The sequence below is a fragment of the Scyliorhinus canicula genome, chromosome 2 (genome assembly GCF_902713615.1).
Source record: "Scyliorhinus canicula chromosome 2, sScyCan1.1, whole genome shotgun sequence".
Classification (NCBI taxonomy): Eukaryota; Metazoa; Chordata; class Chondrichthyes; order Carcharhiniformes; family Scyliorhinidae; genus Scyliorhinus; species Scyliorhinus canicula.
This window is the reverse complement of record NC_052147.1, coordinates 129158500-129169921: the sequence shown is the minus strand read 5'-3', so window position 1 is coordinate 129169921 and position 11422 is coordinate 129158500. Positions and strand designations below refer to the sequence as shown.

The 11422-nt window shown below is 44.3% G+C and overlaps 1 protein-coding gene across 1 annotated transcript in view; it reads right to left on the bottom strand.

The window, feature by feature from the left end:
* Positions 1-844: 844 nt before the first annotated feature.
* The window catches only part of LOC119958159 (KAT8 regulatory NSL complex subunit 1-like protein), a 116023-nt gene continuing 105445 nt past the window's right edge, over positions 845-11422 (bottom strand). The window contains exons 14-16 of the mRNA XM_038786492.1: positions 8886-9054; positions 3820-4145; positions 845-1279 (exon numbers count right to left, since the gene is read on the bottom strand). Coding sequence (XP_038642420.1) covers positions 3876-4145; positions 8886-9054 — 439 coding nt within the window. The 3' untranslated portion in view covers positions 845-1279; positions 3820-3875. The remainder of the gene's footprint in view (positions 1280-3819; positions 4146-8885; positions 9055-11422) is intronic.

Here is an 11422-nt window from a genome sequence, read left to right as displayed (position 1 = left end):
GAAAGTGGCACTTTCTTTAAGCCAGCTGAAGCCCAGAAGCATAAAGGTTGACATTTTTGCACAGTTGTGAGCAAGTCACCATTAAAAAAAGTTGTAAACACCAAAAATAGAATGTTATTTTGGCTATGCCAAACACACGCGCGTTAACAGCCGCCTTCCCGATCTCAAAACTGCCCTCAAGCCAACTCGGCTAAAATAATGTTCCGATTTAAAATGCAGGTAGCTGAAAACATGTCTTCCTATTTCAGATTTCCAATTCACATGAAGTGTAAATTATTGGTAAAATCAATAGATTTTTGTTGTGTAAGATATGTAATCAAGGTGGGTATGCAATGATCGAATTGAATGCCCTACTTCTGTTTCCATGAGAAAAGCAGTATTTGTCAATTTGTCATTGAGAGCTGATCTTAGGTGAATCTGGCCAAAGAAATATAGGAGAGAAACACATTTAAAGCAGGAACAGGGAATAACAACTGTCTATGTTAAAATATTAAATAAACAATGAGGTGCACTGCATCTAGGATGGAATGGTGCAAAAATAATATACAAGAAGCCCACCTAGAGAAGGCATGCATGAAAGCTTATGGTAACATTGGACATGATGCCAAAGTGGCAGAAGGAACATTTGTTAAATTTCCCTTGCTTCACAAGCTGTAGCTAGTTAAAATTGAGAACTTTAATGGTAAGATGGGGTAACTATAAAGCCATGTAAGAAGTTGGCAAACATAGAAAATGCTTGAAATAGACAGCAGCTCTGAAGGTTTCACCCAGTCCACAGCTGCTCCATATGTTCAGTATTTACATTTCCTATTTCTCCTTGGTGCACAAGAAAGAACAATGACAATTGTTTCAGTAACTAAAATAACTTTACTTTTTAAAAAAATAAACAGAAGGCAACAGGGTATGAAAACAAAACCAAAACAGTCTTGGAACAATTCCTAAACACAATAAATTTTCTCTTGATCCAATTGTTACGACCTCAGATCCAGCTGCTGGTCAAATGATCTTAGGATGCAGAATGTCCAGTAGATTAAGAAAAGCTTACTACTGTTTTCAGTGAGGCTACATGACTACTTCAGGCTTGGACCTGTTAATAATAATCCACACTTCTCTTAATAAAGACATCCAACAATGCAGCTTTTTGCAAGATCTTCAAACTTTTGCTGAGTTACATTTGAATGATTTTTAAAAGATCAGCCCAAAAGTTTACAAGATTGCAGGTGTCTTTTGCTACCATAGGGTGATTTCTTGAAGATAATGGCTTCAATTTAATGCCTGGCTGCAAGAAGACAGGAAATATAAAGGGATTAGCAATATGATCAAAACTGAAAACAAGAAAAACATTTTTTTTTCTATTTGACACAAGTTAATTATTCTCAAATGGAGAAAGTAAATAATCAACCCCTGCTGGGAAAATATTTACACATGAGGGTGTGCTAGTGAGGACAGAATCAAGCTCAGCTTTGATGCATTTTACAGGAAACAAGCCCAGCTTTACTCACTGACTAGGTTCATGTATGAAGAATGGCTATGCAGATGAGGTGTTGGAAGGCTGCCAGTGTCCTTGGCATTGCATCTCAGTAGCTGCTACTGAACTCTTGACTTTATTAGGGGATATTCAACATTAATGGAAGGAGAGACATTCATGCTCATCTCATCAATTGCAGACATAATTTAATTAGATTTGGCCTCTGCTACACCCCTCCAAGGCCGTCTAAATAACTAACAAACAACAACCATAAATTCAAAGCAGCATGAAAACCCATCTTCACACTGTACAATTTAGACCATGTACTTGTTTTCTGCAATCCTTAATATGCATTTTCCAAGTACACAAAAGGTACCTTCCTAATTGTATACAGTTGAAACAATTCTCCAGGTGCTTATTTGCCAACAAAAAAAAAGGAATGAAATCAGTGTCATTTAGCAGTGGCAAGCAATGACATTTTCAAATGAACTGGCAGTTCAAGGAAAATGGAGGCAATTTTATTTTTTGATACAAAAGTAAAATATGGTAAATGCTGGAAATATTCAGGTCTGGCAGCATCGGGGGAAAGAGGAAAAAGTGCTAGGGTTTTCGAGCGATGATCTCTCGTCAGAACTGCAAAAAATATGCCATTTCTTTAAAGCCAGTAAAGTCACCATAGTCCCAGATGACCATAGGCTGTTTTTCGTTTTGAGGGGGAGAACTGACTCGTGATTTAACCTGAGGATCACCACAGCTCAGGCAAGGTTGAGAAGGTGGGGCCTTCGTGAATGACCTCAACTGGTTCAGAAATTGAACCTGCACTGTTGGCCGTACTGCATTCCGAACGAGCCGTCCAGCCAACTGAACTAAACTAGTACTGAGGCAGAGAAATGTTGCAGATGGGGAAAGAACAAAAGGCAAGATGCTGGGAGTCAAAGAGAGATAGTAATGGGACAGAAAAGAGGCATCTAGAGGGTACGTAAATGGGGAAACTAGAACCATCACCATCAGGTGACATCCACAAAAAAAACGACAGGCTCAACAATTTCAGATCAAAACCTATCAAGTCCCTGAGGTGCTGTTATAAAGTCATAACGATACAGGAGGTGACCACTGAGTCATGCCAGCTCCCTGATGAGCAATCCAGTCAGCTTCATTACCCTGCTCTACCCCATAACCCTGCAAGTTTATTTCCCAATTATCCCTCCTTTTGAAAACACTATAGCCTCTACCACCCTGGTGGGCAGCGAGTTCAAGGTTATTATCACTTGCTGTGCAAAAAAATTACTTCTTCACAACAACACTACATCTCTTGTCCAAAACCTTAAATCATCAGCTAACAGAAACAGCTTTTTCTCCCTTATACACCTCTACCAGATTTCTCCTCTGCTTCAAGTTCTTGAGCTAACGGAGTTCCAATGGGGCAGTATGGAGGTTGAAGACAGAGGTCAGAGCAGGAGTCGAGAACAAAAATGGTAGGAGATTGGAAGATTAGGTCATGCTTGTGCATTTATCTCGTGCCGTTCACAACCATCAGACACATTAAAAGTGCTTTGTACACACAGAGAAAGGTACCACAAGCACCATACATCAGCCCCCAAAACCAAACTGCAGTTCAGTCTTGCGATGCAGTGAGAGGTCCCTGTAGATCTCCCAGAATTACATCCAAAGGGAATCAGGGCTTGGAATCGACATTCTGTGGCTACTTGGATCTGGATTATTTGTTCAAATTGACTAATCTGCTGCCTGGAAATTTGTAGGACGACTGCAGAAGAGACCTCAACAGAATCAGATTAACCTCATTATCTGAAATAAAGGGCAGCATATGCTAGAAATACTTAGATCATGCAGCAATTGTGGGGAGGGAAACAGAGTAAATGTTCCTGGTCTGTGACACTTCTTCACCTTGCACCTGAAATTCATGTTATTGAAAACATTTACAGAAGGAACGCATCAACTTGAAGATTACACACTGGCAGCATCCAACTTCAACACCTGACCTACAATCCCGATTGCCAATTATTAGTTCCATGCCCTAAATTAAAGTGGAAAATGAAATCAACCAAGGCTCCTGAGTGCTATTCACTAACTCCTGAAAATGTTCAGTGTAGAGATCAGTTGAATGTAAGATCCAGCACAGTTGAGATGGTCCCCACTAGAAAAGATGATGGAGGAATTATAACCACTACTGGCGGTTACACCCTTCCATAAAACTGCATTACCATTGGGAGTCTGCACCTTCAAAAGGGAAAGAAAGAAATTAGCAAAAGGAAATAAAACAAAGGTCTGTTTAACATTGTTGAGAAGGTAGGTAGTTACATTCAAAGGAAACATAATAAAAGAAAAGTTACCTTATGATCATCCAATAATTTTCTCTGTTTTCTAAATAACCTCAGGTTCATCTGCACTACTTCTTTGCACTGTTCTGTCCCCGCAGCAAGAGTTTACATTCAGTTTCTTCAGCAATTAGCTGTCCAGTAGATGGCACTCTCTCCGAGGTTCCAGTGCAAGAGGGTGACTGGTTATGAGCAGCTGAGCTCTTCGCACTGAGTGCTGAGTATGACCTTGTGAATGGCCGAGGGCCACCATTATCAGTTACAGGCACCTTTGAATTAGTTAAGCATTTTATCTCTCCATCACTCAGAGGGAACATACGACAATTCCATGGCAGAACAACCTGAAATAAACAACAGTTCTGGATACAATAAAAGGCAATACATATACACTTTCCATTGCACCTTAATCTTCAATATTTTGTTCACAAGCATCAGCATATTAAGCAAAATTTTGAAACTCTGCAGCAAAGCTATTTAATTTCAGTACATTTTAAATCAGTCACACTGGTACAATTAGTGTCACACGATAATAGAGTATGTATGACCTCATGACCATCCTTAACAACAAATATTCCTGAATTTTTCAAAGTCTTATGAGGTTGGCATTTTTGAATTCCAAAACAAAAACGTACTCCAAAGGTTGAGAAACAAAGAACAATGTTTTTTTAAATTTTACTGCAGGATAAACTGTCCAAACCGTATTCCAATTTTAGCAGAGTCAAGGAGTCATTTATGGCACAGGAGGGCACCATACAGCCTGAATCCATGTCAGGTCCCTGCAAAGCAATCCAGCCTGTCACATCACTGCTCGATCTAAGTTTATGCTTGATCAAAGTTTGTTTTCCCCTTCAAGTACCCATAAAATTTTCTTTTGAAATTATTGTTTCAACTTTTACTACCCTCATGAACAGTGGGTTCTAGGTCATTATTGTAGGATTATAGGTCTGGCACATATCGAATTAATATGCTATTTATAGTACCGCCCACAGAGTAATTCAAGAAGGCACATGATCCAGACCCAGGGTCCGTGTGTTGAGCAGATGTGCGTATGGACCCAAGCGTGGAGACAACTAGCTTGTACTCTTTACATGTGTAAACAGTTATAGTAGTTAAATACTTAATAATAATCATCTTTATTGTCACAAGTAGGTTTACATTAACACTGCAATGAAGTCAACTGTGAAAATCCCCTAGTCACAATATTCCGGCGCCTGTTCGGGTACACAGGGAGAATTCAGAATGTCCAATTCACCTAACAGCACGTCTTTCGGGACTTGGAGGAAACTGGAGCACCCGGAAGAAATTCACGCAGACATTGGGAGAACATGTAGACTCTGCACAGCCAGTGACGCAAGCCGGGATTCGAACCTGGGACCTTGGCGCTGTAAAGCAACAGAGCTAACCACTATGCTACTGTGCCGCCCACCGACAGAAGAATACAGAGACTTCTATAAAACATACCAATATGTAATCAACACCCTCCCAACTTGCTGCATAAGAAAGTTTTTCAATTTGCTATTACTTAGGGCAGCACGGTAGCATGGTGGTTAGCATAAATGCTTCACAGCTCCAGGGTCCCAGGTTCGATTCCCGGCTGGGTCACTGTCTGTGCGGAGTCTGCACGTCCTCCCCGTGTGTGCGTGGGTTTCCTCCGGGTGCTCCGGTTTCCTCCCACGGTCCAAAGATGAGCGGGTTAGGTGGATTGGCCATGCTAAATTGCCCGTAGTGTCCTAAAAAGTAAGATTAAGGGGGGGGGGGGTTGTTGGGTTACGGGTATAGGGTGGATACGTGGATTTGAGTAGGGTGATCATTGCTCGGCACAACATCGAGGGCCGAAGGGCCTGTTCTGTGCTGTACTGTTCTATGTTCTATGTTAGGGAGAAAGTATGTTCCATGTTGAAGAACTATTTTCATAGTCACTCAGTAATACAAAACTTGAGTACTGCTGAGAAAAGGGATATGGTGCCGAAAATGTTTGCCTTGCACTCATCAGAACCGATACAATAGTACTAAATTTCAAGGTAACAACAATTTATACTGCTAAGAAAAGGGTGCAGATTAGTTGGCATGTGTAGTCTGATTGAGGCATTGCCGTGGAGAATAGACCAAGGAATAGCCATTACCAAATTAAATTCCTAAAAGTCAAGTTGACTCACATACACCAGTGAATCATCACGTCCCCTTCCTTTTGTTTAATTCATAAAGATGCAATGCCTGGAGATTTTGGGCGGGATTTAATTAAATGGGAACAAAGACTCATAGCGAGCGCAATAAGCCATGTGTTCCCCGGCGCTCGCAGCCCTGAGAAATACAATGCTATGAAACGGCACTCACAGTAGATAGGGGGCCTCAGCGGGGAACGCGCAGCCGAGGCCACACACAGTTTGTGCACTGAGGAGCTTCGGTTGCCGGAACTCCCCAGCGTAGCGAGAGAGCGGGACCCCATTTTTAAATGGTGTCCCGATCTCTGGAGCCTGTGACCTCAGCCCCAATGCACTATGGGAGGGTCACCGGGCCCCACTCCCAACACCGCGAATGGTACCCCAGCTGGATCGCCACTGCACAAATGCCAGCGTTGCCCCTTGGCAATGCCAAACTGGTGGCAGTGCCAGGGTGTTAGGCCTGCAGTACCAGAGTGCCTAGGTGGCACCAGCAGTGCCAGGGTGCCACTCTGCCCAAAGGGCATGCATTTGGGAGCCTCCTGTCCCCTGGGGAGACCCCTCGAGTGCCGTGCAGTCTGGTCCCCATTTGTGGAGACAGGAACTGAATGTCGCTTGCGAGACTAGCTGTCTCACTTTAAAATGCAGATTTTTAAAAAAGCAATCCTGCCCACAGTGCGCAGGATTTCCATCGCAACGTCTCGCAAGATCGCGTTAGATCTCGCGAGGCGTTGCGAGCCGGGTAGATCCCAGGAGCGGGATCTCCAGGCTTCTATCGGCCATACTGCATTGCGGTGAGTTGATTTCGGGCGCAGCATGGCTGTAAAATCATACCCATTTGGTTTGCAGCGGACAGGGTCCTGTTTGCTTCTAAAAAGCCTAAGAGACACTTTGCAAGCCCAACTGATAATCTTGAATTGGCTGGTAGTGTAATTCCTAGCATACGTAGGATTGTTCAGTGAGTGATGTCCAGTCATGGAATCACATTTAACGTTGGACACTATGGTGTATTACAAGCATGGGTTGGTTGCATATTGTCAATAAAAGCAAATTAGTGTGGATGCTGGAGTCTGAAACCAAAAAGAAAATGCTGGAAAATCTCAGCAGGTCTGGCAGCATTTGTAGGGAGAGAAAGGTCATTCTCACTCCACAGTATAAATATTTCCCACTTTCTATATTATAGCTTTGACAAAATGCTATCTGGACTAAAAACGTTAACTCTTTTTCCCTACAGATGCTGCCAAACCTGCTGAGATTTTCCAGCATTTTCTTTTTGGTTTCAAATTCCAGCATCCGCAGTATCCACTTTTATCCAGTGTTTAACTCACTGCCACTTCTCTTCCAGGAATGCCTACCCTGAAGAAATACTGCTCTTCTCTCAGACAGGATTTCCGTATGTCCCTCCCCCACTATCCACTTTCACCCCGTTTCCTGGGTTTCTGTGCTGTGACTCATCTTTCATTCTCACTCCACGGTTTAAATATTTCCCACTTTCTCTGTCGTTTAGCTTTGACAAAGGGTTATCTGGACTCAAAACGTTAGCTCTTTTCTCTCCCTGCAGATGCTGCCAGACCTGCTGAGATTTTCCAGCATTTTCTTTTTGGTTGCATATGGTCAATATTCTTCCTGTTGCAAACAGCTGAAAAGATTTGCTGTTAGATATTATCCACCAGTCATTGAGACACATGGGCCGGATTCTCTCAGCCCGACGCCAGGCCGGAGAATCCCCGCGGCCGGGCCACGCCCCCCCCCCCCCCCCCCCCCCCCCGACGCCAGCACGCGATTCTGCACAGAGCGCAGAACTAGCGCCGGTGTGCTTGGCGCGGCGCAGGCCGCTCTACACAGCCGGCCCGCCGATTCTCGGCCTGGGATGGTCCTAGCGGCCGTAGCTAAAACGTTCCCGCCGGCGCCATCCACACCTGCTCGTAGCTGGCAGGAACTCTGCGTGCAAGGGTCAGGTGGCGGTCTGTGGGTTGGGGGGGGGGGGCTCCGATGCGGCCTGGCCCACGATTGGGGCCCACCGATCGGCGATCCGGCCTCTCTGGCCCCCAGCCTCGTTTCCTACGTTCCGGCCCCTGTACTCCTGCGTCATGTTGCTTCGGGGCCAGCGCGTTGAAAGAGGCCACTGTACATGTGTGTGTTGGTGCGGCGCCACTGCGCATGCGCAGATCCCGCGGCGCACAGTTCGCGCCGGGATCCGCAGCTGGAGCAGCGTGAACCATTCCAGCGCCGTGCTAGCCCCGTGTAGGGGCTAGAATTACTCCTGGCAGCGGCCCGTTCACGCCGTTGTAAAACACGATGGCGTTTACGACAGTGTGGACACTCTGCCGCGGGATGGGAGAATATCGCCCCGACCTACATACCTGGCATCATACCAGCGCTAAAATTCATATAGCCCATTACTCACGTGTGGGGTAGATAAAACACTTTTTGGTTTAATTATAAACAGAAAATTCTGGATAAACTTAGCAGGTCTGGCAACGCCTGGAGAGAGAACCGGTTAACAGCTTGTCAGATATTCGCCACAAATCAACTCAAAAGTGAAGAGCACAGACTATCAATCAGCGTATGGAATAGGGTAAGAGGTAGTTTCATGCAATAGACTGCCTCTAGCTTAGATGTGCTGAACAGCAGCAGTACATGGGGTGTTAGAGAGAATGTGGGTGTTGCGGAGAGAATGAGGATAGCAGCTGTAACTGAAGACCAGGTTGCCAGAAAAATCATACATATTAAAGGGACATTGAAAAATGCATATTTCACAAGTCCTTGCAAATACAAATATCCAAGAAAAACAAGGAAGTGGCTACACAGTTCAAATGATATACAACACCACAAAAAATCACATTAACAGAGGGGAGCATATTTAACTGGCCTATTGGTAACTATCATTCTTCACTGAAGATTTAATTACAATTTATCTACCTTTGCATTGGCCTCTCCCTCCAGAAGGAAATCCTGAGTCTCTTCACTTTGTGCCATCTCGGAGACACAGCACCCTGAGCTAGAATAGTTCAGCTGGTTTTCATTTTCTGGAGAAGCTGGAAGGTGAGGATTCAAATGCTCATCATTATTCTTACTGAAGGATGACAACCTAAAGGAAAATACCAGATTGATAAGCTAAATGGCTATGAAGCACGTTTTCTATATTTACCCGTTTATTTCAAAATCAGAAGGAAAGTCTGGCAGAGTACTTTCCATGAAATAATACAACTGGGGATGCCGTTAATAAAGTTAAGAACATGTATCTAGAGATTTTTGAAGACACAAAAATAAGGGCATTGTAAGTGATGTAGTTGTAGTGTAACCTATCAATATCCCGTGTGAATGGAACAGTGGTAAATGGATTTTAATGTAAACAAATTGGGCGGCATCCACTTTGGAGCTAAAAGTAGGTCAAGCACAGTATTTTCTAAATGGCGAAAAACAGAAATGTATTCTTTCATGGGATGTGGACATCATTCACTGGCAAGGCCGATATCTTTTGCCCATCCCCAATTGTCCTTGAACGGAGTGGTTTGCTGGGCCATTCAGAGGGCTGTTAAGAATCAACCACTTGCTGGACTCTGGCGTCACGTGCAAGTCAAACCAAGTAAGTATTGCAGATCCAGGTTTATCAATCATTAAAATTTAATGAATTGGCACAGGAAATAACCAAAAGGTTAATGAATATTGGGCTTTATATTTCTAGGAATAAACTATAGGGTCATGCTTGATATACAAAAATGCTGGTAAGGCCATCGCGGGAATGTTGCAAGCGGGCATCACACAATAGGAGGGACACATTGGCTTTGGAGTGCAGACCTTCCAGAATGATAGCTGAATACACAGGTTACGTTAAGAGGAGAAATTACAAACTATGGTTGCATTCCATGGATTTTCGAAGGTTAATGGGCGATTTGATCCAATATTTTAGAGGAACAGCTAGATAGATAGGGAGAAACTATGGTGGAATTCTCTGGCCTAGCCGCGTGTTTCTTGGCAGCGGGAGATGATGTGGCATTCGCTGGTGGCGGGATTCTATTCTCCCACCGCTGTCAATGGGAAATCCCATTGAAGCCACCATATGCCACCTGGAAGCCCACGGGCGGGGGTGCGCTGCCTCTGGGACCAGAAAATCCTGCCACCTGTAAATGGCTGGAGAATTCTGACCCGTGTATGCTTTTTGGGAAGTATTGGATTGGGAGCATAACTCTACACATTAGAGCCTGACCTTTCAGGAGTCAAATTAGAAATACTTCTGCAGGCAAAGAATAGTAGAATTTTGGAACATTCTTCTGAAAATTACTATTTTTTTTTGTTCTACATTCATTCATGGGATATGGGCATTGCTGGCTAAGCCATAACTACCCTGGAGGTAGTGATGGTATGCTGCCTTCTCAAACTGCTGCTGTCCATGTGCTGTAGAAACATCCACAGTGGAGGTAGGAAAGGAATTCCAGGATTTTCACGAAGCAACGATAGTTCCAAGTCAGAATGGTGTGTGGATGTGGGGAATTTGTAGGTGGCGGTGTTCTCATGCATCTGCTGCCCTTGTCCTAGGTGGAGAGGTTGTGGGTTTGGAAAGTGCTGTTGAAGGAATCTTGGGGAGTTGCTGCAGTGCATCTTGTAGATTGTACATAGTGTTTCCATTGTGCATCAATGGTGGAGGGGGTGAATGTTTAAGGTGGTGGATGGGGTGCCAATCACACGGGCTGCTTTGTACTGGATGCTGTTGAGCTCGAGTGCTGTTGGGGCTGACCTCATCCAGGCAGGTGGAGGGCATTCCATCACGCTCCTGACTTGTGCCTTGTAGATGGTGAAAAGTCTTTGGGGAGTAGGGCGTGCGTTACACTCCATAGAATTCCCAGCCTCTGACCTGCTCTTGTAGCCACAGTATTTATTTATTTATATTATCTTAAATATTAATTTAGAGTACCCAATTATTTTATTTCCAATTAAGGGGAAATTTAGCGTGGCCCATCCACCTAATCTGCACATCTTTGGGTTGTGGGGGTGAGACCCACGCAGCCACGGGGCGAATGTGCAAACTCCACATGGACAGTGACCCAGGGTCGGGATCGAACCCGGGTCCTCGGCACCATGAGGCAGCAGTGCTAACCACTGTGGCACCCTGTAGCCACAGTATTTATATGGCTGGTCCAGTTCAGTTTCTGGTCAATGGTATCCCCCAGGATTTTGATAGTGGGGGATTTAGCAATAGTAATGCCATTGAATCTCATGGTGGCCAATCCACCTAACCTGCACATCTTTGGCTTGCGGGGGTGAAACCCATGCAGTGACCCAGGGCTGAGATTGAAACCAGTTCCTCAGTGCCGTAGGCAGCAGTGCTAACCACTGCGCCACCATGCCACCCATATTATAGATCTTGTTATAAATAAACAGTAATCATGTTTAAACTTACAAACCTGGTGACTGTAATTAGTGGACAGCTAAAGAACAAAGAAAAATTACAGCACAGG